A 27,678-nucleotide genomic window follows, 5' to 3' on the forward strand; every position below is an offset into this window, starting at 1 on the left:
TCGACCATATAATCAATGAAGTATTTATTTGGCTTGAATTATAGTTTATCCATCCACTCTTCTAGGTTTGGTAGATGTGCGTTTTGATTCAGTGATGAGGAATGGAAGTTGTGTCTTGTTCTTTGTGTCTTAGTATTCATGACTTTTAAAGGAAATTCCGCTTGGAACTTTAACTTTAGCGCCGTTATCTCGGCATGAACCGAAGGTTTTGTGACCTCGGCATGCAAAATCCTTCGGTGTCGTAGTTGAAGTCGACTGCCCTGCCCTCTTCCGGGAGTACCGTGAACTTCTGAAGCAACCTTGCTAGATAGAGGAAAACTTCTAAGTTGGCAAAGTTCTCCGCTGGGCACATTCGTTTTCCTATAAAAAAAAAGAAAAAGAAAAGTTAGAAATCTTTCAGTGTAGTCATAACTAAAAAAACTCAGTATACACCATTCTCTCAATTTTATTATTCACTGCCACTTGATGATAAAAACGTCAATATTTGGCAACCCGCTTTGAAAATCGCCCCAACCATTCGTAGACGTTTACGTTTTTTGCGATTTATGTTTTGTTAAATTGGTGCTAAGAATTCTTAGATCTTGTATCCTTAGACACGATGAAATGGGAGCTCATTCTTGTTAACGTTGTCTCTCGTACGTTGTCTCTTCTGGTTTAGATGCATAATGTATATTAGGAAAGATGTAGTGAACGTCATAATATGCTAATGCAATTAAGATCGCAGTATTATTTTACTCTTTTACGGAATTTTTGTAAATGGTTTGTCATACAGACGCAACATAATACACACAAACCTGTGCATTTCTTTACTGATACGATAGATCTAAAGCAAACTTTTCTTTATATATCACAGTGGTCACTTTTTAAATATTAATATTTTTGTTCCGATAAGAACACCGCGCTACATTGCCGACAAAATATAATAAAATTACGTATTTCTCAAAGGCATATCTTTGATAAGGTTGTCTTGTCAGTCAGTTCTCTTAAATCAACAGCTCCAAATATATTTTTTAAAAAATTGGCATGATGTAAGTGGTGGGGATTGTGGTGTTGTAGGTATTACCCAAAAAATGTCACGAAATACGTTACTTGTGAGATATAAACCAAATAAACGCGTAACCGACCAACCTTTCCCCAAAATAAAAAGAACACGCTTTAAGGATGAACTCCATGAAGCGATTATTCGGCGAATAACCGAAAAAACTCGCTCGGAAGCGTTCTCTCTTGCCGCGGCGTCACAAAACTGACTGTTTGCGGTATATCTGGCTGAGCTAGACATTGTTCACCCTGCGAACGCCACTACCGGAAACGGCCGACGCAAGGCGAAGGACACGGGCCAATCAGGACGTGGTACGCGGTTTGGCTTCCGCCTGTCTCCGATGCACAGTGTTACAGACCAAGCCTGCTGCCCGCAGCCCCATCAAGACAATCTCTTTCCCAACAAACACATCTAGGCTTATTAAAACTCAAAAGAACATTATTACATTACTCGCTTCTTCTAAATTGTTTTGCACTTCTTACGAACCTCACATGCTTAAACAAAACTTTATGAGTGGTTGGTTTCAGTGGATATTAACTTTCCCCCTTCACTTAATTTGGAAAGTAATCATGCATCAATTGTGCACGTGCTCCGCGTGAAACAACGATCAGCGGGGAACCAATTTACTGACTAGTGTTTGACACAGTGAGACGCATTCGCGAATTGCTGTCTCTGGTGTAACCGCTCGCCGCTCGGCAAATGAAACGTGGTCCTCCTGGTTCCTTCTGCTGCTCTTATCTCGGCACGTGCCAGTCGTGAAAGAGGGGAGGCATAGCTCGTATCCTTTTCACTCTCTCTATTTCTCTCTCGCAACTTCGCTCACTCATAAGCTGACGACAGTGTGCAAACTACGTGCTGAGTTTGACCAGTTGTCCGTCCCTCTTTCGGCACGTGATCATACGCACGCGCAAAGAAAATGGTCACGTGATGAAAGGAAACGGGTCGATTGGTCTCGCGTGAGCGTAGCTCCCCACCGCATGCCATTTTAGGAGCCTTCGGGGAGAGGCCACCTTAACCTCCGGCCCTCGAGGTCACTCGCGAGTACACCTGCGCCCGTAGCTGGACACCTGCTTTAGCAGGCTCGACCGGACTCGCGGAGGGGACTCAAGCACTGATCCGTGGTTAGTTTAGCGACAGGTCAAAGCTCAAGCGTTTCTCCCCCTGTCCAGAAAACACAATATGACTACGTTTACATGGAGGCGACTGCAGCGCATCGGACCCAGTTAACGAATCGAATCGGTCCATGTAAAAGGTTCAGATCAAATCGGATCCGGTCCGATCCAATCCGCTGGGACGGGGTGGTTCGAAATGGTCAATCCGAATCGAGACTCTCCATGCATACGCTAGTGGATCGAATCTAGTGCTCGAGGGAGGGATCACGGGAGCGTTGCGTTGCATGCCGCTAGGCAAACCGGAAACCTCGCAAACAATCGAAAGGGTACGAGGTTTGCGTTGTGATCCTTCGACATGAGGTGCCGCTACTGGTCGATCCGAATCCATGTAAACGCAGTGGTGGAAGTGGATCCGATTCGCTAACTGCATCCGATCCGCTGCTGTCGCGTCCATGTAAGCGTAGCCATGGATAGGACTGTAGCGGATTGAATCCAGTTAGCGTATCGAATCGCCCCATGAAACGGCTGCGATTCGCTCGCCAAACTCATCGAATCGAGTCCGATCCGATCCGTTTGAAGGGGCTAATTTGAGATTCTCAAGCCGAGTCGAGACCCTCGTGTGAACTTTAGCGAGTCGAATTGAGTGTCTGAAGAATGGGGGAGGGGGGAGAAGGAGGGAGTGGCGCAAGGCTAAGGTAACCTGCAAATTCCTCCCTCCGCATTGTGCCACCGTCCAGACCGCGTCGTCGCCGATGGACTCTACTAATCCCCCCCCCCCTTTTTTTTCAATTACAGGTCACGTGGGGTGCGCTGTAAGCATCCGACGTGAGGGTGTCGCCACCGGTTTATTCGAATCTATGTTAACGCAGTGGTTAAAGTGGATTCAGTGCGCTAACTCGATTCGATGTGCTACGGTCGAATCCATGTAAACGCAGCCTCAGTTTATAGAACACTTTCGTTTTTTTTCCGACTTGAGAAGATAATGGTCGAGATAATCTTTACACACTTGGATGCCTCCTTGTGCGTTTATTCTTATTTCTAATCCGGCAAACGCAATGAAGCAAAAAACGTAATATCCATTTTTTTTTTGTCCTGGTAATGCGGCGAGTATTGAAAGAAGTATCGAGCGCCGTGAAACATAAAGGGGCTATTAGATAGGGGATCAAGGGGTGGGGGGAATTAAGCAAAAAGTTTTGGGGAATTTTTCAGACCCTTAGACCTGGCTACGCCCCTGCTAACGTTTCGACACTGGGACAAAGGGCATAAGCCTTGGGAATTTTTGATGTGCGAGTGTTTGCGTGGGGCAAAGGCAGGTAAATTTTCGGAGCTACGTTGGATGTGCGCAATAATTCAAAGAACGTGGCACATAGAAACACGACAAAAGTTAGTTTCATTATATTTTTAGGATTTGGGAAGAGATGTAACGAATAACGTAACTACGTCGCGGCGTCCCGTGGTGTGCCCTTTTCTGACACCAAGGCCTGACGCCACCTGGTCACGTGACCAGGTCACGTTATGTGAGGTTACGTGACGTCACGACACCGAACGTCAAGTTTGAACGATCCCTGTTCAACACTAAATTCATTACTAAAACAATTTTGGTTCATACTTTGCACTCTAGAAAGTTCTTTTAAGCACCCCCTAAAAGCGTTCGTGGTGAAAAACCTGTAATGGGCTCTTTTAAGCTCTTTTTTTATGCAAAGTAGTTCTTCATCGCCCTGTTGCCATTCTAGTGCGCCAGGGGGCGATAGTGCTTGAGACGAAACCGTTCTTCACGAGCTGTAAAAATTCTTGAGGTGTTGAAGCACCTTTCAAGAACGGAACTTTTTCTTAGAGGCACGTAATAGGCGAGTTTAGCGATACGGTTCGCTGACACTTTTCTGACGTAGTTGGGGGTGCTCCTGAACAGAGCTGTAACTTCACAGAGGGGACGTAGCCTTATGGACTCATTAATGTCAAATTCGGTTCCCGCTAAACTTAGTAGAAACGTTTTTATCCCTAAATTAAGTATCACGTGACAGGGTAACCCCTGCCAACGTATTTTCACATTCTCAGAATATTAAGCATTTGGTGCTCTATGGTATATTCCTCAAACTTGTTCCGAATTGCGTTCCTATCTAAATGATAAAACGTTTGCTTCTGGCCGTGATTTTGGCTCCTTGCTCTGTCGGTTTCCAAAGTTCACAATTGTATCATAGTCGGAATACTAACCCGCTGAAAAGGGAATCAGCCACTCTGGCTTGGGGATAAGCCTCGATCCGTCCTTGGTGAGAAACCTCTCTGGTCGGAACTCCCCAGGAGCTTCCCAGAGGTTGGGGTCCATGTGAACTGCCCAGAGATTAGCCATGACCACCGTACCCGCCTTAATCAGGTAACCCTGGACGATGACGTCTTCGTCTGCTCTGTTGAAGAAATGGAGGCGAGCACATATCAGCTAATTTTGTTTTCCCACCGGTCATTTTGTTTTCTGTTTTTATGACAAAAAATGCAGCTTTTCATTCAGATCACTTGATAAAATTGGAAATGATTTAGTCATTTTTAGTAGACCTCTCTGTAAAAATTTATTCTCAAAGGAAGCAAGTACAAAACATAAAGATGCTAAAAACTACTCGTGTATACTTTAGATAGTGAGCTAATGAAACTCGACCTTGCATGATTATCTTAAGAAAGGTAAAGCATTTCAAGAAGAAAAAAAAGAAATAAAAGCTTGAGCAAATTTTTTAAAAAGAAAATCTACTCCAAAGCAGAACTATACATACTGTGACTGTTATTGCTCACACAAACTGAAAAGAATTGTTCCTGTTACCTTAACGTTAGTTTTGCTTCACGGCCGACTATATTGGCAGGCATATATTCAACTAAATATTATCAGCGCTTATTGATTTCCTCTCACATATGTAACTGTGTCCATTCATCTGGTCAGTTACACCGCCATGACGAAATTCACGTACAGAAATGCATCAAACTCACTCCCTCGGTATTCCCATCACCGAGAGTGTCCTCCACCGCTGCGTCTCCCAGACGGTGGCCATGGTATAAGGCATGTCGTGGCGGTCGGACCAAGCGGGTGCCCTCCTGCCCTCAGTCACCCTGTCGATTTCCTCTTGCACTTTTCGCTGCACCGTGTCCACCTTGTCGGCTAGACTGAGAAGGCTCCAGAGGAGGGTTGTGCACGTTGTCTGCGACCCGGCGGCAAAAACCGCCAGGGCGTTGCCAATCAGGTTGGGCACTGCGATGAACGGCACGGAAGCAAGATGGTCAGAGTGCATCTCTCACGACGTTCAAAACACCGAGTTTGAAACTACGCCTACAGCACAGTAAAAACTGTGTTCCGTTTCACCTCAGTCTGAACGCTGCCACCGAAGCCAATGTGGCCATTTACTATTCTGGAAGATTGTACACCAGAGCAGTTTTCGAGTTTGTAATGCATAACGTTGCAGCTAACTGGTTCAATGACCTGGCAAAGAATGGATCGTTACATTGCGCGTAGTTCGTGAGTTTGGGTTCGTGTTGGAACTAACTCTTTGCCGCGCTCTGTCTTCAGATGAAACGAAGAAAAGTCTTAAACGTGATTTTCTGCCAAGAAAACTGGGATGAAATATGTGTATTCTAAAAAGCTTGGCAAATCGCGAAGCCAAGAAAAACGTTTTCACTGAAAAATAAACTCTACAATTGACAGTGGGCATTATGTGAGTCATGCTCATGGCAGGATCCGTGTCATATTACGGAATTAATATATTAAAGTCTATTTTTCGGTGCGTAAACATTTGGCGCGTAAACAGACGCACGAGCTATGCAAAGAACAGGCGATCTTGCGCACCATACGGGGAACCGGTGTTTGATCCGCGGCAGCTCATCACAAGCAACAAACTGAGTACGCTTGAATCGAGCTACGTAATGGTGCTAAAATACTATTTCTTATCAAGAGTGCTTCCCCCTTGCATGTTTACTTTGCATTCGACTCGTTAGAAATTCATTTTCTAAATGACGTGTTCAGCTGTCGTGAGCGCAAATGTTACTTCTCATCGCCGCGATTTACCTTCTTTCTAGTGCACATGTTGTTTCTTTCGGTAAGCATGCATCACAACAAAGAACGCTTCATCAACACAGACATCAAAGGATAATTGACTGTTTAGGGTTAATAACTTATATGTATGATTACAAACATTTAAACAAAAATAATTGAAGTCTCAGTGTGCCCTTGTATCAGCACTAAAGTTTAGCATGCATAGTTTTTGTTTTGTTATTGTTTTTTTGAGAAGCGCAAACTTAGTAAAGCTCAAAACGCAACTAACTGTTAACGGGCTGTATATAGAAGGGGCATCAAATATTCTTACTGTTAAAGCTTGTATTTGGATCCGTTTTGTGCTCAGACATCAGCTGCAGATACCCGTCGATGAAACTGTTCACATGTGGTTCCCAGGGTCCCTTTCCGTCTAAGTCGTGTTCTTGACTGTTGAAAAATAAAACTAAAATTACCTGAAGGTTACAATTCAAAATAAATTACATATCTGTATTTGTTTTATTTGCCCAGGCGCGCTCCATAAAGAGGGAGGGGTAAGGTTACATCAAATAAGAGTATAATTAACACTTAAAATTCATTACTTTATGTTTAATGAAGTGAAACTTGTGTGTTGAACTTGCCACTGGTCTAAGCTGAGGCATGTATTCCAATGTCAGATATACAAGTGCATAAAGTGTAAAAGATAATTCTTTTAGGAACGACTTCTACAAGGTCACTAGAGTTTCGCACTCGCAAGATAGGGCAATTAATTTAACTGAGTGTACATAATTCGGGCAACTTTGAAACATGGCACTTCAATAGGCTCTATTGCCACTATTCGTTTTAGTAACATAATATTACGTTCCTGTAAAACACTTCTTACCCAGTATTAGACAGTTTTAGGGAGCCGGTTCTTGCGCGTCCGATACGCTCCGACGGGCCCTGCGGTATCAACTGTGCATGTCTTCTATGGCAGCGAATGCGCAGTTCGTACCGGAGGGCCCATCGTAGCGTATCGGATGTGCACAAACGGCTCCCTAAAACGCTCTACTGTCGGCGTGTCCGCCAATCGTCACCTGGCACCATGACGTCACGGGACGTCACGGTATCGCGTGACGTCATAGTTTCACGCAATTTGACGTAAAGGGACGACGCCACGTGACACTTTGAAGCCGGGTAACGAGGTCACGTGACACTCTGACGCTTCGTGCCAGGACAACGCCATCTAGTAGCTGCTGCGTCAAGTATCCGAGTCCGACGCGAGGATGCCGTCAGCGTTCGGCGTGAGCTCGGCTCAGCTCGGACCGAGAACGAGTGCTTCGTCAGTATTCGCGGAGTCCTCGGATCCAATCACACGCTTCGTTTCCGATGGATGGCTGGATGGTTGGTAATGGCTATACCCTTTGTAAAGGGCGGCAGCTTGCGCCACCTAGCCTAACATTTCGTCCTCCCTTCTTTTTTTTTTTTATTTCTAATGGCGACAGCCAATGTTGCTTGATGGATTTCAAAAAGGTTCTATAGCGGCGTAAAAATCCGTACCGCATGAAGTTTGTGAGCTTCTGAATGAGCGGCCTCAAGGCGCCGAATCTCGTGAAGCACGCGGTGCTCAGCATTCTGAAGCCCCTGGGCATGAACGTGATGACCGCGCCTGCGGCGAGGCACCTCATGCCGGTGTCCAGAATCTCGTCGAGCATCTTTCTCCTCGGGTCGTCGAAGTCGTAGCGTTGGCCGAACACGAGGGCGGTGACGTTGTTCGACAGGCTTGGAAGCAGGTACTGTTTGACGGGAATCGGGCTTCCTTTGACCTTCGAGATTCTTTCGACCAGGTACACAATCTCTGCCTGTCGAGGGAAAAAAAAAAAGAAACAACGTGATCGGGTTTTTTGGGAGGTTTACAACGGAAACGACTAACTGTGCTCATTCTCACCCCACGTTTTACGCGTAAGTTTGAAGTAGTTTTTCGTAAAGATTTGTTTTCCAGGGAAAATCAAATTCACATTTGCGTTTAAAGCTTGTGAGTTTTGAAAACTGGCACATAGATTCTTCTTAATGTCCATACAAGTACTTTAGCTTACTACATAAACACGGAAATTAGTGACGCTTTATGATGAGCTGAACTCCCTTACTACGGTAGATCTATATTGCATGCGGCATATCTATGTCACGCACTGTACACATTTAGAAAGTATCTAACCATGCGAACTTAATTTCACCGACTTACGCATCAAACACACGTGCTTTTCTCTCTTACCTAGGGTATCAATAAGTCTGTAACCGTTCTCCTATAGCGTCTGGTGCTCTTTCTAGACGTGATTTCCAGCAACAACTCAAACAAATTTTGAATTTACGAGCAAAGTGAATGACTATGTTGTGCAAGGATTATCTACGAGCCTTCTAATCACAAACGAACGTTATGGCTAGCTCACCTGAACCTGAGTTTCCATGTCTTTTTGCCCGTAGGCTGGGGAGTTGATCAAGTGCAAGCAATACTTTCTGTTGTCGATCCAGGACTTTCCATTTAGAGTCATAAACCCTGAAAAGTGAAGTACACTCTCAAAGTCAACAGCGCACCTCTGCCAGAAAGTTTTAGTAGCAGCATTCGGTGATTATTTCTTGGTTCTATTACAGCCTTTACCCGTTTCATTTGATCTAATTTATTTTAACCTTAAATACCCACAGAGGGCTTTAGATAAGGTGGGTGGGGGGGGGGGGGGGCGGGGGGCGGGGGCAACGAGACAATTACAATGGACACTGATTTACGTTTCTGACATACACAAACATAAGGTTAAATGGCGTGAAGAGTGGCAATGACTCATAGAAAAGGGTCAACTTCTTGGATGCAAAATAATTGTGCTAGTTATGAAACAAAAAGGCACACTGAAAGCAGACATGTAACGTTACCCCCCAAAATTAACTAAATACCGTTACTCGATGCTTGCTCAAAAACTAAGTACGTTACTCGTTACCGATTCTGAAAAGGAACGCGTGAGCTCAAAAGGAACGAGTTACTTTTCACGTTACTTTGACGACCAAATACACAACTGTTTTTGTTTCATGGTTTTTTGTTTTCTTTTTCAGTAGTAGTTGCACTTAAGCAGTAGCTGCATCTCGAAGTTTTCATCAGTTATGTTTCCCCGCTTCCTTGAAAATACATGTCCGGCAACGCCGAAGAGTCGTTCTACCGAAGCGCTGTTGTACTTAAAGCAGTATATATATATATATATATATATATATATATATATATATATATATATATATATATATATAATATGGTGTTTTAGAAAACTCGGGCCAAATCGCTCCTGCGAAAACTACTTATCGCAACGAAAAAAGGCTTGTGTCGTTTTGGACCTGGGCCAGGGGCTTATTTAGGAAAATTATTAAAATCCGAGATGATTAAGCGGTTCATTATTTTTGCGTTATTAACTCTTTAATGTTGTGTTTAAGGGCATGGTTTCAATTAGAAAATTGCTCAGCATCATCGAAAAGCACTAAATCAACAAATTGCAGAACGATAGAAGGCACGCGAAGCATTTTACGGCTTTCTGAAAAAGCGCACAAATTCGACGGGTTCTTAAAGGGGCACTGACACATCAAAATCATATTTTTTTTATTATCCGAAACGATTGAAAACGATGCCGGGACATTACCCTCAAAATTTGAAATTTGGGAGTTGAGTATTTGTGAAGTAAAAAAACAATTTCCAAATGCCGAATTCGAAGTTCCCGCGCGATCGGCGCCGGTGCCTTGACGTCAAAAATCGCGGAGACCTGAGGAGTCGACTTTTTTTCACCACTCCCTGCTGTTGCCATGGCGACCCAAAGCGAGGAGGAAAGGAGCGACTGCCGGCGTTGCGGCGGACCGGTTTTGAGCGGTGTCGCCTGTTTTCCGTTGGAGGATACAAATCCAGGAGACGGCACCACAACGAACTCCCGATTTTTGGTATTTCAAAAAGAAGGGCCGTAGTGCGTTCGCAATTGCGTTAAAAAACATGTTTTACGATTGCCGTAATTAAATGTTATAGAGATGTCGCCTACAAAGCTTCTAAATTTCCTGATTTTTGACGTCACCGATCAAAAGAAGCGAGGAGGCGAGAGGCGGGAAAATCAAACGCCAAAAATAAAAAGGCGCGCGCGGGAAAATTTTTTTTCGCGATGCGTTTTTTTTTTGCGTGTCTATGACTGCAACTTGCATCGTTTTAGACAATAAAAATAAATACGACCTTTGGGGTGTCAGTGCCCCTTTAAGTTTCGGTTTGCTATCGGAGCGCATCTCAGCCCCGGTGGCACCACGCCCCGTGGAGAGATAGTGCAACCAACCTCTGTTGCGCTGTCATCGCGCGACGCAGCAGAGGCTGGTTGCAATATCTTTCCACGGGCCGCGGTGCTGCCGGGGCCCAGATGCGCTCCGATATTAAACCGAAACTTAAAAACCCGTCGAGTTTGTGCGGTTTTTCAGGAAGCCGCAAAATGCTTCGCGTGCCTTCTATCGTTCTGCAATTTGTTGATTTAGTGTTTCTCGACGATGCTGAGAAATTTTCTAATTGAAACCATGCCCTTCAACGCAATATTAAAAAAGTTAATTACGCAAAAACTAATTCGCAGCCTAATTATCTTGGATTTTAATAATTTTCCTAAATGGGTTTCTGGGCCAGGACCAAAACGACACAAGCCTTTTTTCGTTGCGATGAGTAGTTTTCGCAGGAGTGATTTGGCTTGAGTTCTCTGAAATACCCTGTATATAATGTCCATGCTGTCCTCTTTCGCTGCTGTGGGAGGCAGAGGCTTGTCAAGCAACAACTGAATTCTCTGTCTCCCCTCTCCAAATGGAGAGAAATAAAGAGTTTGAGTTTCAGCAAGAGCTGGTGGATCTGGGATTCCCCTCTCTCTTGTGTTCTTTCTACTTCTAAAGTTCGAAGTTGGCAATGGATTGTGTCCCTTCCCGCGTTTACATTCGGCCCGTACCCGGTTCTAGAAGGTTCAACCAACGAACCTTATTGCGTTCGCTGGGTGAAGGACATTCCCAGCTGTACAGCAACGTTTATCGCTGGACACGTGAGTCGAACTGTTCGAGCGACGTGCCCAGCGATATACGTTGCTGTATTGTCATACTGTTTAGTCGTTTTTTTGGGTTGCCCTCCTACCGGTTCTCGCAATAGACGCATACTCAGGTTAGGATAAAAACAAGGCCGCTTAAGCGGTGTTGTACACGTTACTCGTCATAAGTAACAAGATACTGTTACTCGTTACTAGGCCTTAAAAGTAACTAAGTATGTTACTCGTTTCTTTTCTAGAAAAGTAACTAAATACGTTACTCGCTACCGAAAATAGTAACTAAGTAGTAGTAACCCGTTACTTGTAACGGGTTACGTACATTTCGGACTGAAAGTGAACTTTAGCATACTTGCCATGCTTGAAGTATACATTGTTTTATCGCTTTTGTGTACTTTGTACTTCAGGGGTGCGTTCTGTTTGTCAATCTTGTCTGGCAGTTAAGGTGTACGTACTAAGACTATGTGGTTAATCACTATTATATTAATATAATAAAAATACGCTTCAAGAATACTCTAACAGGCTTTTGATAAAACTAATGAATTAATACCCTTTTAGTTCATTACTCTTATTATTGGCGATACCTACATTTATGCCTGCCAAGGCTATTCGTGCATTGCAGAACGAATGATATATTCTTTTTCGTTGGGTTTAAAGTCATGTTGCGTTATAAGAAAATTGCTTGGCTCACTTGGTCCTCCACAAACCTTTGGCAACTAGCAGCCTCCTTGCCCTACCCAAACATGAAATCAGTCATAGGGGCATTAATTTTCCGTAGGTTGCAAGTAGATTGGAACAGAAAATGTGATAATAAGCTTCACTTCATGAAGCCCATTCTTTGATTGTGGGAGAGTGCCTCTTTCAATAATCGGTTCCATTAAAACTTATTATGTCGTTTTTTCATAAGCTATTCTTATATTATGCACAAATATCTTTTTTCTGGGGATGACCCACCACGGTGTGCACGCTGCGGAGGTGTTGGGTACAAACTTTACATTGACTAATTTTTTTCTGGTCTGATGAAGAATGACGGCATCGATTTCTCCAGCTTTCTAGATATCCTACGCCATTTCACCCTGTCTTCATTTTACTGGGAGATGACCCTCTCTTCTCATTTAATCGTGTACTGTGTTTTGATTTTGCACGGGCCTTTTACGCCAGTTCTAATATCACATATATCGGTGGGGTCAAATGTCGTACTAAAACAATGTGATGTATCATTCATTTGGCGCACTCTGTATTTGGACCATTTTGCGCCCTAAAATCCTTAATCATTATCATCATCAACATCTACGTTGCTTTTATTTGGTGCTTTTATGTTAGCAGCCGTAAGGCGTTGCACGAATTGCTCATCCTCAGCATGAACCAGTCTTCAACTTACAGGTATATTAGCTGCCTCAGCATCCAATGTCTAATTTGTAACAGCAGTCGTTCGTACATTCCCGTCATGTCAGTTCGTTGAACGTGTCAGATGCCCTTGAACGTGCCATTCGGCTGCAAAGACCTAATGGAGTACTTTACTGATATTTTAATTACCTCATAGCGTTTAAAGTTACAGTTCGTCAAGCGTTACATCTTGAGGACGTGCGCCTGTGGATATATCTTCACATAATTGCTAATTTTAAAGAATATAAGAAGAAAACGTGCTTTCCTGATAAAACAAAAAACAAAAAAAAACTCGTACTTGTATGAGTGGAGATTGAAAATTGAAATGATTTAAATGGTGAATTAAGCAATAATTTAAATTTTGATTTAGATCAGACCCAATTTACTGTAATGATTTAAACAAACTTCCTTCCTGCAAAAAAAAAAGGAAATAAAAAATCTTCCGCAAACATATTTTATGTTTAGGGTTTAAAAGCGCTAAAAACGACGGACGAGTAGGAGAGACACACACCACAGAGCGCTACTTGGAACGGGTTTATTATTGGAAAAAACACACGTACCGCGAAACCAATAAGACACACATTCGGTTCAGTTCCAACCGCCGCTTATCACATTTCGTACTCTTGCACCGTGCATGATCGTAAAAACGATAACTCCGCTTCAAACAGGGTTATCGATGGGGCACTTACACACTTGACAAGGGTACGTGTGTAAGTGCCCCATCGATAACCCTGTTTGAACCGGTGTTATCGTTTTTACGATCATGCACGGTGCAAGAGTACGAAATGTGATAAGCGGCGGTTGGAACTGAACCGGATGCGTGTCTTGTTAGTTTCGCGGTACGTGTGTTTTTTTTTTTTCAATAATAAACCAATTGCAAGTAGCGCTCTGTGGTGTGTCTCTCCTACTCGTCCATCGTTTTCAGCGCTTTGAACCCCTAAACATGTTCAATCAACTAGCCCAAATCCAAACCCTTCTGCATATTTTATGTATCATTTATCTATTACTTGAGGATTTGTTCCTATATGCATTTATTTATATTTAAACCAACCAATTATCAGGGAAGAAAGATTTATACATGGCCGAACACGAACAAAAAGCAGTGCTCTTCTGAGCAATAAGAACACAGAGGTTTCTCCTGGCCGTCCACTTCGTCCGTCAGTTACGTAAAACGAATAAAAATGCTAAAGAAGGAAACGAAACGTAGAAACGTCATCTCCTATAGAGCAAATCAAAATTAGAGAAAGCAACCAAAGCTTTCTCAGTCACAAAAAAAGTAAAGCTCTTTTATGTTTAAGATTTGTTTTAAAATTTATTTATATACCTTGAGGATCCGTTTCTGGGTTATAGACATGGCGGGTTTACATCCGTGAATTGATGTCTACCTGAACCTTACATTAATTATTGTTTCAGCAATATTATCAGTGTATTGGACGGATTGACCAATTGATCTGTTATGTTTAAAATAAATAGACATCCGAAAATCGCTATTTTCGACATGCAGTGATTTAGACAAAATTAATCTGAGTTAAATCTAATAAATCTAGTTTAAATCAAACTAGATTAATTTATTTTATTTAAAAGAAATTCGCATTGTTTTCTTCCCTGGCTCGTACTCACCTGCAACTCCGGCTTGTGTCAGGAAAAGTTTGGGCGTTCTCGCCAATAGTTGTTTCTTCGAAAACGCTTCCTGGACGCTTTCGTAGTTGTTGAGTATAACAACGTTCACAACTCCCAGACGGACACTGTGAAAAACAGTAGCAACTTCAGAAAATCGCAGGCATAATTACACCAAAGATTTGTAACCTTGAGGGTTATACACCCTAAAAAGTGCCCGCGCGCCCACCTCTACGCAGAGCGCTAGAAGAGGCAATGACAGGGATCTATGGTGGACAAAGGACGACGTATAAAGGGACGTGCAACAATTTTGGGTAGAAATTACGCTAATTAAAAAAAAATAATCTTATTGACAGTAATGGGACCCAAGTGCACTAGGACGCAATGCCTTGTTTCTCACCGCGAAATTGCAAGGATGAAAGCGGGCGTTTTCTTTCAATCCTTTCTTTGCAAAACTTGCTGACGATGCTGTAGGGATAGCGAATGGTCGGCACGGGTGACAATACAATCCTTAGGATTTCGCATTCAAGCTTTTGCCATCCCCGCGGTGACGATATTTGAATGCATCTCATTCAGTCGAATCGAGCGTGCGTGAGCATGCGATTTGGTCGCGCCTGATAATCATTGCCTCAGCGTGCACTCGGGTGGCTCGTGCCAGATCGTCGCCACGACGGGAATTGCCGAATCTTAACAATATGTGGGACTCAGCGCGCGCCCGGTGCTTTGCCGACCCCATGGCGCGGCTATGATCAACATTGTCGACACATAGTCGGCTCTAAATCACGTGGCCGCTAGTTCTGGATGCGAGTTGCGGGGGTGAGCGCTGCTCGTCTTCCTCGATTTTTTTTCTACGACTACCATTGCGTATCCGAGAAGAAAACGATTGTGTGTTTCGTGGTTTATGAACGGAAAACACCAATTCTAAGTGGTACCTACTCAAAATACAGGGATTGTTGTATCTCTCCTTAAAAGCGTTTTCGCCGCCAACTGACGCCGGCAAAGCAACGTCGAGCATGTTGGTTGATGGACCTTTTACGCGACAAGACACCATGCGGCATAAACGCGAAGTGCGGTTGGCGTCCGGAAAAAGAGTTCTGCTACCTCTCCCGTCTTTCCCGTGACTCGCCTGAGTCGCGGAGGAGGCAAGAGGGCTAGCACAACTTTCCGTCCCGATGCCGAAACCAAAGTTCGAGCTATTGCCGCTGCGTGAGAAGAACATTCACTAGCGCAAAACTCGTTTTATTTATTTATTTTTTTTTGGGGGGGGGGGGGGGGTGGGGGGGGGGGAGGTTTATTGCTGATGCAATTCGCAGGATTGCGTCGCGGAGTTTATTTGTACGATGAATTCTTTTAATGGTGCCTTTCGTGTGTGTGTCTTTGTGACCTTTTCGCTTCCGGTTAAAGTGAGCGTGTTATAATTATAGATATTTGAAATATAAATAATAAAAAAGAGGAGTACATTAGCCGACAACCACATTCTTTTGAAGGAGTGGAGTCGTCTATGACCGCTTTCGTTGTTTTAATTCCTTGTATTTCAAGCATTCTTCGCTTCCTTTCGTCTTCAAAACTCAGAATTAATATTCTCATTTTTTTTCGTACGTAATAGAGCGACCAACTGGGACCATTACCATCCCTTAACCTTTTCGTCTTAATGTTTTATCCGTTTTCTTCTCCCTCCTCCGCCTCAGTATATCACAGTGAATGGAAATTCGAACTCTCCGGGGGAAGTAGTGCACCGCACGTGTATTTTTGTGGTGCAATCTGGTTGTACCTGCCGATATCTTTACGTAAAACTCTGCAAGAAGAACCCGCACTTTCACTGAACTTAAATTTAGCCAAGACACCTAGATGTCCAAATGATCTAGGAATATGTTCATATATGATTGCAATGCTCTTTCATGTGGGCGGTTGCTTGCGCTACCCAGCGGTTGTAGTAACTCTTAAACTCGCAGCAAGTACCTGTCCCACGACGTGGGTTGCTTATTGATAAAATTAGTATATATCGAAACTTTAGTATTGACTTAAAAGATGCGAGATAATTTGGGCATGATACGCTTGTGTGATTGAAGGATTAAAAATATATACTTCGTTTTTAAGTCTTTTTTTTTTTCACACACGACGCCTGTGTGTGTATTCTCTTTTCCCGAAATCTAAACCAACAGTTCAACATTTTTTGTTATCGCTTTTTCTTTCGTGCTCCACTCAATTCCACTGCTCATTTTTATCAACTAATTCACCAAACCACCAGCTAGCGCCCCAACCGGCCGCCCAACTCATTCACAGCTAGTCTCCGGAAGGAGTTTAATGGGCGGTCATCAGCCTACTTTGCTGCAGAAACATGAGAAAATTGTCACCTGAAAATTGGTCCATATTTCTGTGCCAGGTCTCTAAAAACCACGTGCTGTTTCCTTCGTAGAAAAGGGAGATAGCCAACCAATGGAAGTCCCCAGGGGCCTGGCGGCAACGACTGGCTCGGAGTTTTGTGCTTTCGGTTTCTTTGCATCCAGGCCGCAAACACCACTAAAAGCGAAGCGCTGACCAGTGTTGTGAGAACTGTCAAAGCATAACGTTCCTGTAAAAACATCAATTTTTTTTTAGTGCAACGAAGTTTTAAACATGTAAAAACATTGTAGTTCAATGACGGTTTAGCGCGTAGCACACAGCTAACCTCCCCGCGATAGCGACATTTGTACAATGACGTTTGTGCTTAAACGTGTAAAACATGTTGTAGTACAATGTCGTTTTACGGCGTAGCAGCATCCAACACCCCCACAGTAATGGCATTGACGTTCATGCCCAATCTCAAACCCCTTGTCGTCCATACACAGCACTTAAGGTGCAACCCCACCGTGCATGACGTTTTGGTGCTTTTCCGACGGCTTATAACTTTCTTTCTATGTATCTTACAATTATAAAGTTAGTGCCAAATTAAAGAGCAGATTTTCAACAATGCTTTAATGTCTTGATATTAGGATTATTTTTAGTTGTTAGTTAATTATTTGGCTTTTAATAGACCACAGTCTCTAATATTAAAACAATTATTTCTCGAGTTATAACGTCCCATCCTCCACGATATTTTACGTGAGCGTTCTAAGTAACGAACTGTACAGATAATGTATATTGTAAAATAAAAAATAAACTTTAAAACTTTAATATTGTATGGCGCTATAAAAACGGAATCACGTAAACTAATCAAAATAACGAGACATTAAATTATGAAGCATCCTTCGATATTACATTTTCCAGAAATTTCATATCGATATATTACAGGTTAAGAATGTTATAAGACCTCAAACTTTTCCCATTCAGTTACGGCGAATTGTAGTTTCTTAATATAAAGTACAGATGGCGACACGTGTTCAAGAACAGCTTGATGTGCATTTTCCGTCGTGTGCCGCTTGGAACGCCACGTAAAAGACAGAAAAAGCGCCAGATGTCAGGGTGTCAGATGCCTGGATGCCCGCAGTGTGCGAGCCAGAGATGTGAAAACAACAAGCGTGAGGCTGCGGGTGCACCACAGCTACTTTTGTGCGCGTTCTACTGTGCGTCGGTACACATACCCGACGCGATCCAAATGAAATGGGCGCCATGAAATGCATTCTGCCATTTCAGATTCCGCCACGTATGCGAAACCATTTTAATGTTTTCATCACTTGCATAAATCATTTATGATGTCAAACTATGCTTGTCGGAATGGTTCGACTATATTTTGTTTCAAAAACCACCTCGGTGGCTTTTAAGTGGCAATGACATTAAAACGTCTCAGTTCCTCTCAGCCAACGCGCTGGCCCATGAATCTATATTTGTCGGGTTTAAATATCGGCCGAGGTGCCCGCAATCCGACGGAGGCCAATCTGAGATTTCGGTTGCACGTCAAAAGATCTGCGGTTAGTCAAAATAAACCCGCAATAATTTTTTTTTTATTTGGGCGTGTTAAGTGCTTTTTGTTGGTTTGGCTTGTGAAACCCTAAGATCTGAATATTTGCTTTGCTTTACCTTAGTTCGGAGCGCAACCAACGCTACGGGCTGATGAAGCCACTGAAGCAGCGCCAAGAGCGCGAAGTTAAGCTGTTCGTCTGTTTTCTGGGCCTACGCGGTCGGGCTAAGCTAGACCCACTAAATAAGCTACGCTTCATACAGATATGGATGCTTAAAATGATGGTTGTCAGTTATCTGAAGCTTTATCTGAAATCACAAGAAACGCTTTTCCGTCCTCCACAAATGTTTAAACAGTTGGTGACAAAGCAAAGGAATATTACGTGAGCTTCCTGACACCGAAACTATTGCTGAGGAAGTCGCACTTTTGAATCATGATGACCGGCAGTTGCATTTGACTTGTTACTAACCACCAACATGGCGGCGCCCAAAACAATATCAGGGGAAAAATTGCCGATGAAGTGTAGCTCATTTAGTCTAGCTCACAGGATAAATCAAGTGCGGTGGGGGATTGTTGGCCGAGTGTGTTGTGGCACCGCAGATCAGAGCATGTGGAGATATGCTCGAGTGCGAGCTCCGTTCAAAGCACGGAGCTCCCGCTGTAGAGCGTGTAGGGACTATATCCCCTCGATGTATTTGCGTTGGTCTTTCAAATAACCTCAAAGGTGCCAATGCACGAGGCCCGTGTCTCGACCGGCCCTTGGACACAAATGGCGACGCAGCACTAATACATTCGAGTTGCCCGTGTGGCACGCGTGCCACACGGGCAACTCGAATGTCATTTACAACGAATGACATTCATGTGATCAACGAATCGGCTCGTGATCTGTCGCGCGTGGAACGTCCCACGCTCAAAGTGTCGCGCGCTGATTGTCCGATCCTTCGAATGTCATTCGTTGTAAATGGAATTCGAGTTTCCCGTGTGGCACGGGCACCGTAAGCATGGGCACGGGAGTCCTAATCGAGTGGCCGTGGCATGGGTATATAATTACTGGCCCTTGAAAGCGAATGGCGGCGGAGCGCCCGCTCGTGGCACGTGTCTTGCGCGTTTTCACAATAATGGTTGGCGATACCTGCAAAACGCGCCTTTATCAAGGTGCTTTAGCAGGGACCCTGGGTTCAGTCGCCCATCTGCATCATACCGTCGTGCGATCGTGTATCACATATACTGCGTAATGCACGTTAAAGACCCCGAGCTAACAGTTGCACTGCACCTTTTATAACCTTCATCGGGTAACAATGTCGTCCTTTGCTGCTCTCTAAGAAACTAACGACTAATTTTGAATGCGCCGTTACATCGCATTTTTAATGTGTGTTCGTGTTCTTTTTTATTTTTTGTCTACATCTTTGATTATGTGGCTCTTACTTATAATGAAACAGACTATAGTTGTCAGACTTCTGGAAAAATATTATATAACTAAGAAAATAGCACGTGAACGTAAAAGTTAAGAAAAAAAAGAAAAACGCATAGGCGCACTTAATAAAAATAATTGAAATAATAGAATTGATTATAATTGTGTTTTCAGAGGTTTGGGCGCCCCAAACGCTATAAAAGCGAGCTCGGTGCTTTGGATGGTGCGCTTGTTCCAGTGGGGGATGGTTGAGCGCTCCAAACGCTATAAAAGCGAGCTCAGTGCTTTGGATTGTGCGCTTGTTCACTGGAAGCGTAGTTCATGACAGTATGCTCGCACTTGTATGTTCCGCTTCGCTCGCAGGATAAAACCAAACACTTTGTTCGTAATGCATTTAGTGAAACAAAGCTTACCTTCTGTATATGTGCAATGACCTCAGTTTTCGCGTGATTACACGCTTGTTTATCATTATTGTTTTCGTTTCCCACAGCGATTTAGTTCGTGCTCTTTTGTGTGCTATATGAATTATCAGAGACCAAGTTAACCCAAGAGCATTCTTTTTCGCGGATTCTAAAAAAAAACAAAAAAACTATGCAACTTGTTACGTGTGCCACAACCAATGGAAAATATTCTAAGCTTCACATATGACTGCTTGCCTGACTAAACATTGTTGTTTGTCAAGAAAAATTGCGATCGTATGAAATCACGTGGGAAAAACTCGTTCTAAGCACGCGACCGTTGGCATGCAGTGAATACTCATAATCGGCGTCGAGATGATTGGTGGCCGTCAGCTGGTGGAGTTTTTCTACCAACCCAGAGTTAGAATGTTTCATTCTTTCTGTTGTAAGCAATCAGGAGACAACTTGCACCAAATCTGAAGGTAATAAATTACTATGAGCATTCAAACACAATGGTTTGAGCAGTATATGTGTACAAGCTTTAGCTTTTGATGCACCCTTAACTTTTGACACGCTCAACGCTAGCGTAAAACGTAGGGCCGTTTCATTCTTAATTAGCGTATCATGTGCGTGCTTACACTATATTTTATACAACGTCAAAGCCTACCCGTTTGCATCGTTTTCATTTTCGCACACCACTACTTGCGCGGATGAATCACCAAATTAAGACTGGCACTGGATGTCACAAAAACTATTTACATGGTTGTTTTTTTCAACGCAAAAATAAACTACGCATTGCCTAACGCTCATTCTCCGCCCAAAGGTAGCGCTTAGTCACAACCAGATGCCAAAGTTTCAGACCGAACGGACACCTTATTCAAAAGTTATAAGTGATTTTCTGAAAATTCCAATGGGAAAAATGGAGCCCATTTTTGCCTGTTTTTCGTTTCTGGTGCCATAGAGCCCCATGTATTCGAAAACTCCGTCGGCCGCTATTTTCCCATTGAACTTTCCAGAAAATCACTTCTAATTTTTGAAGAAGGTATCGTATTGGGCTGAAGCTTTGACATCTGGTTGTACCTCTCGCGCTACCTATGGGCGGAGAATAAGCGTTCGGCGATGCCTAGTTTGTTCTTGCGGTAAAAAGAAACCTTGTATTTTTTTTATGACACACTGCAAGTTGCTTAAACTATATGCAAAAGCTATCAACAGACCCAGAATCTGCCTGGTCAGTCATTGCATTTATCACCGAATTCGTATTAAAATGAATAGTTATTCTTTATTGCTGTGAGTTTATTTTTAACCTCGGCATTTTTTATTATGACCCCCACACCAGTCCTACTTTGGGTTTACCAAACTCAACATCTAAACCTGACTCATTTTTTGTGTTTTCCAGTCTCGTGGTTTGGGTAAAAAAAAAACACCCAGCTACCTAAATGAGACACCTGACCGCTCAAAAAATAGTCTTTTCTTTTAGGTAGTTAATTCCTCAAGCTATAATTTTGGAAACCAGACTATGAAGTCATTACGTTCTGCTGAAAATCCACAAGATCCAAACGCATGCACGATAAAAGGGCCTGCCCGTCATATTGCCGCCCGCAGAGCCGAGAAAGCAGCGCTCGGTCACGGACTCCTGGAAGATTCGCGTTCATTCTTGCACCCAGACGGAACTTTCGCCTTGTTTTCTTGTCCTCGAAAGTGCCAGTTCATCCTCGCCCCGAACGCGCGATGCTCGAACCTTCTTTGCCGAACTTTCGAGATGGTGACGTGACGCACTCTAGATAAGCAGCTGCCAGCGACCTTGTCGAGTCAGTCTCGCTCTCGCTCTTGGTTACGCTGCCGAATCGCCGCCTGCTTTTCTGCTGCGTCAACGTTCTTTGTTTACTTTTTTTTTTTTGTTTGGAACAAGTTCGCCGATTAAACCTTTATTTTTCAGTTCACTGTTCGTCCTCTCGTCGCCTTCATTCGTATCAATATTAATCTGATCACATTGTGTCATTGTCAATATGTGTCATTGGCCTCTGAAATCTCCGATAACGGCGCACAGGCAATTTTATATTTTTCAACGCGTCGGTAGTTCTGTTGTGCATGTGTCTCGCCATTTGGCTCAGGACGATTTTCGCGTTTTGTTCTGCCTACATTTGCTGGAGACGTGAGCTCGGAGCGTGGCAACTGACCCCCTTGCACGAGAACTGGCGCAGCCGTGCGCGTTCCAAAAGCTCGTGCAGAGAAAACCAAGCAAGAGACCAGGGATGTCAAATTCTGGATATAGAAAAATATCCAACTGTATCGAAGCGCCACCACACACGATTTCTCGCATTGATGTACAGGCCTGGAAGGCGATCCCACCGCCATCTGTTGGTTCAGAATCACACTAACCAGGGGTGGGGTTGCACCTTAATAATCTCAATGCGTAGCTACCCCGATGCAGATCTCGACTTACCGAAACCGTGTCAATAACATGCCACGAGCTTCTTCATGGGCGTTTTCCTTTAAGTGCACCTAAATGTTATTATTTTATAATCATTTGGTATTGCATCTTTTACGCTGGCTGAGTTTTATTATTAGAGCGCAGCTATTATGCGCTCGTTCCCGTGCTTTGCGACGTCAGCGTAAGCGGAGGAGGAGGGGAGGGTACGGAGGAGAAGGAGAGGGTAAATCGGAGGAGGAGGAGGGGAGGGTACAGAAAAGGATAATGGGGTGGGTACGGAAGAGGAGGGGAGGGTACTGAAGAGGTGGAGGGGGAGAGTATTCAGGAGGGGAGTGGAAGGTATGAAGGAGGGGAGGGTATGGAGGAGGAGGAGGACACGAACGAGGAGTGGAGGGTACGGAGGAGGAGGACACGTAAGTGGTGTTGAGGGCACGGAGGAGGAGAGGAATGTCCGTACCCTCTCCTCCTCCTCCTTCATAACCGTGTCCTCTTCCTTCATACGCTCCCCTCCTCCTGGTTACGGGGGTGGAGGAGGTGGAAGAGGGGACATGGAGGAGGAGGACACGGAAGAGGAGCAGGGGAGGATAAGGAGTAAGAGAAGGGGAGGTTGCGGAGGAGGAGGAAGGTATGGAATACCCCCTCCTCCTCCATACCCCTTCCCTTTTCCTGCAAACCCTCGCCTCCGCACTCTCCCCTCCTCCTCCTCATGAAATACGCTCTAATTTCGCATTAGAGATATGTAAAAATCTTTCCTTTTGTTTTTCCTAAAAGAGACAATTTCACGTGGACGGGTATTGGTCTCTTGGAATACAAATAGCACCATAGTTGTACGGCACGCATCGGGAGTAATCAAATCACTGGCCATCAATTGCTTCTCAGAATAATGTTCTAATTGGCCGATTGCTTTCTTGCGAAGTTTTCATTTGATTAATATATGGATAGTTGCTTTAAGCACTCGAATTACCATAACCTCTACAATACCTACACACGACCTGCCTTCTTTTTCGTTTACCACAAGCTTCTTTAAAAAAATTCAAAGTGATATCCTGTCGACAAAGGTATCAGAAGTGGTAGAATGAGGGCTCACGTTACAAAGTTTAGGATGCCAAAGCACTGCGAGAGTGAAACCGCACTCTAAGATATCTGTAGCGTCTACTTTTCCGCAAAGCATTTGCGAGAGGCAATTGCTCCGATATACGCAGGAAAATCGGCCAATGACAAGCCTGAAAAAACGAGTCAATCTAAAAGGAAAAAAAATCATCCAGTGCTGTGACACTAAGCATTAGATAACACTAATCGAAGCGCTAACTTTTTTTTTTTTTTAAATGTAGACAATATTTTATTTTTTTTATTCGCTGACCTCTGTTTATACATTACTTTGATTGACACTCCCAAGTACTTTGCGTCCCGCAAATCACTTGGGAGTGGCACATATGGAGAGTTAAGGCCCGTTCACACTCTTGCAACCGAGTACGACCGAGAGAGACCAAACCGGTTTTTAAGCCTCTTGCGATCTCTTAGGACCAGCTCCGCTCAGCGCATCCGGTCTCAAGAAGTCTTTCTCGGTCGTACTCGGTTGCAAGAGTGTGAACGCGCCTTTAGACGCTCCATATTTCTTAAAGGCTGACGTACACTTCGCGCTTTCCGATTTTGTCCACCTCCTCCCCTTTCCTATGTTCTCTTCACTCTTTACCTTGCTTCAACTTGGCTCGCCTCGCAGCTTAGGAGAGGGACAGCGCTAAGAGGATTATCTTCCCTGCAGAAATCCGAGCTTGTACGTCGGCCTTTAAAGGGGGGGGGGGGGGTGCAATGATTTCCGGACTTCTGCCAAACATTTGTGGAAGTTGCCTTCTGACACTTCTAAACTAAAGAGCAGAAAACCGATTTCGCCTGCGTGTCCTAGTTGTTGTGTAGAAAAAAGAAAAGAAAATATAAATATTGGCATTTCTGGCACCCCTCAACTCACTCCCAGTCTTTAGGGTCACACCTGGTCCGCCTCCTACTGACGTAATTTGGGGTACCGTGTAGCTTCCCGTGTGCTCTCTCGGAGGACGCTTCCTCTCCCTCTCTCTGCTTACACTAGCGGGCGCTATGCTGCAACTTAGAACCGAGCGAGGTCACGCAAGCTTCTCGACTTAGTTCCTTCGGCTGCCACTCGCGGGTGCAGAGGGGGGGGGGGGGGGGAGCTCGACTTTTTTTTTTTTGCGATTATGCAGAGGGATCGCGACATTTTTTTTTAATGAAGGAGGTGTTTTTTTGTATCCTCCGGGACACGATGAAGAACGTAAAAATGACGAAATTCTTTTAATGTTAAAATCGTTGGACCTCCTCCCCCCCCCCCCCCCCCCCCCCCCCCTTTAAGGACAATTCCGCGGTCGTTTTGGAGCTCGCTGGTATCGACTTTTCTGGAGCGCGCCTATTTCATTGGGCGATCGGGACGGAGACAGTTCGAACCGGTTCGAACCGTTAATTTTGCTCCCCAGTACTGAACCGGAACTGAGCCGAAAGCCGTGAACCCGAACCCGAACCGAACCGATACAAATTTTGGTTCGACACTCTACATAGGTGTTATGATGATTTTGGGGGTTTATGGACTCTACGTAGATGTACTGTGCTGCAAAAATTTTCTTAGAACTAGGTGTGGACGTCACAAGAAGTGAGAGGAGGTAAGGGGGAGGAAGGGGATATATGAGAGGCCGTTAATTGAGGTCATTTTCCCCGCTAAGTTTGGCGGAAATTTTGATGTCAAGATAACCGCTAAATTTAGCAGGGAAACTAAATTTGTTATAGTTCACGTGGCCTCAAGTGTCGACATAAATTTTCTGGCAGAATTTAGCGAGTAAACTGAGTTGGTGTATAGGTGACGCGACGTACGGTCACAAGACACCAATTTTCCCGTCAAATTTAGCGGGAAAACGAAGTGGTGTATAGGTCAAGTGACAATAATTTTCGAGACAAATTTAGCGGGGAAACATAACTGGTCTCTAGGTCACGTGATATCAATTTCCCCGCTAAATTTAGCAAAGAAACTGGAATTTTTGTATAGTTGACGTCACGTCAAGTCACGTGATATCAATTTATTCGGCAAAAATTAGCGGGGAAACTGAATTTGTGCATATATCACGTGACCCAACGTCACCTGACATACTGGAGAGAGACGTAACTTCCGTAACCAAATGTTTGTGACATTGAATTCCCAACTTTGCAGCCCCCTTCAAAAGCTGAGGAAGACATAGTTGTACGTCAAAAATTGTTGAAACAACGTCCAGGGCTCTGGGCATGCGTTTAGGAGACGGCGCCACAGTCTCAATCGCGCTCGTCACGGCTTCGCCTCTTGGCGCCTTCAGATTTTGCCACCGCGGAACAAACAAGCCGACAGCCGCCGTTTTTTTGGCTTTTATTTTGATGTTTATGTTAGCCTTCTCTTTCCTGAGGAATATTGCCTAAAAGTAAAAAAAAAAAACAAAAAAACATTAAAGACGTTCTCAATTTTCTGTAATGCCTAGTTAGAGCACAGCCCTTGAAGAGATGGGGGGAGGGTAAGGAGAGGAGTGTATGCCCCTCTTCCTTCTCCGCTAAATTTAGCGGGGAAATCCTTCCGCTAAATTTAACGGGGATGTTTTACCCTCGTGACGCCAGACTTAACGTCACGAGAATAAATTTTGCGGAAATATTTTTCCGCCATATTTAGCGGAAAAATTTGCCCGTTAAATTTAGCGGGAATAGTGGCAATGTTAGATTCGTGTGACGAGTCTAACATTGCCACTATTCCCGCTATTGACGTCAAGAGAAGTCATACGCTACGTGTTGCCTATAGTGACTTCACACGGGACGTCACGCGTGACGCTATGACGGTAACGCCGTGACGTTACCCTCGTGATCCTCACGCGGGTAACGTCGTGAGGTTAAGGTATTAGGGTTAGGTGAGGGTAACCCTAATAAGGGTAACCCCCGTGAGGGTAGACGTCGTGACCCTCGTGAGGGTAACCCTTGTAACCCTCGTGAGGGTGATTCTCCTAACCCTCACGAGGGTAACCCTCGAACGTGACGTCGCGTATGACGTCATTATGGGAATAGCACCCGTGCCAATCCATAGGTCGTAGCTTTTCACGTGACTATGCGCTCGTTGCGTCGCACTGCCCAACTGGACGGGCACCTGATCCCCTCTGAGCTACGGATTGGCTCCGGTGGCTCGTAGCGTCTTTTGCGGTCCATAGTAAAGCGAAACAATGAGTAGAAGTGTCCGCCACCGCGCAGACTCGGACGTGAAATATTTTTGTTTGTTTAATTATTATTGAGCCGCCTCCACGTCGCCGCCGTTTGTTTAGTCGACACTGGGCCGCTGACGCCACAGTCGCGAATATATAATTGAGTTCGCTGCACCACCCGGAAGAATGCTCGACTCACATTTAATTACGCCCAACCGTTTTCCAGTGAACCGATAACTGCCACATGAGATTGTGGTTCCGTTCCGGTTCGGGTTCAATATTAAATGCTTAATTTCGGTTACTCTTTTTTTTCCCCGGTTCGGTCAAAAGTAACAACTTTTCTTCGGTTTGGGTTTGGGTTTCGGTTCGGCTCGGCACCCTGGTGGATAGTCAAGAGGTCACACAGGCGCGTTCTTCTTGCTACAGGCTTTGTGAAGTTCTGGGTTCGATCCTTTTGTAATTGTAATTTTTCATTCCTTCATCTTATGTTTTTCTATGATTCTTATCTGCAGTCAGATTCCGTAACCTCATTCCACAACGAATGCGAGCTGCAGGGGACGATCAGCAAGGTTACGATGTTTACCACATGACAGATGACCAGGGTGTGCTTGAAACCTAAACTGTATCGCTATCACCTGATGTAGTAACGAAAAGCAAACACAAGAGTGCCTTTAAATTACTCAGTGTTGTTTTTTTATCGCTCTCAATTAATTATTTTAAGGTCAATTGACAGTTGCATATTAACTCAATCTTTTTAAATAGCTACCGAGACGTTTTGTTGCTGATGCTGCTCAAGGGTGTCGCATGGTCGTTTCAGACAGTTAAAAAACAAACACGACTTTTAAACGTTGTTAGTAAAATGCAGACGCGATAGTTTGCCCTTATATTCGGGAACCAACGTCTTTCTGGTTTAAAAAAAATTAGGAAAATTAAAATCCGACAGATACATTTTTTATGACTCTTTTAACCTGTTAAAGCCCAGACCGTACAAAAAAAAAAAGAAAAAGAGACGTACCTCAGCAAACACAATCTGAGCCGTGGAATCCATCTTCCCGTCGACACGAGAAAGTCCGGCAAATGTCTGCCTTGCCTGGAAGAGTCGCCGTTTGTGAGCACCAGATACGGTGCTCCTGCCTCGGTCATTG

The 27,678-nt window shown here is 44.1% G+C and overlaps 1 protein-coding gene across 1 annotated transcript; it reads right to left on the reverse strand.

Annotated features, from left to right (window-relative positions):
• Positions 1–27,678, reverse strand: LOC8032112 (cytochrome P450 2J4). Its single transcript, XM_040214181.1, has 9 exons — positions 27,549–27,678; positions 16,563–16,780; positions 14,212–14,336; positions 8,581–8,687; positions 7,694–7,995; positions 6,489–6,604; positions 5,122–5,380; positions 4,363–4,553; positions 1–360 (listed from the first exon to the last, which is right to left on the reverse strand). The coding sequence occupies exons 1-9, from the start codon at positions 27,579–27,581 to the stop codon at positions 185–187; spliced, it is 1,527 nt and encodes a 508-aa protein (XP_040070115.1). The 5' UTR covers positions 27,582–27,678; the 3' UTR covers positions 1–184.

The sequence above is a fragment of the Ixodes scapularis genome, unplaced genomic scaffold, assembly GCF_016920785.2.
Source record: "Ixodes scapularis isolate PalLabHiFi unplaced genomic scaffold, ASM1692078v2 PGA_scaffold13__105_contigs__length_92229423, whole genome shotgun sequence".
Lineage (NCBI taxonomy): Eukaryota > Metazoa > Arthropoda > Arachnida > Ixodida > Ixodidae > Ixodes > Ixodes scapularis.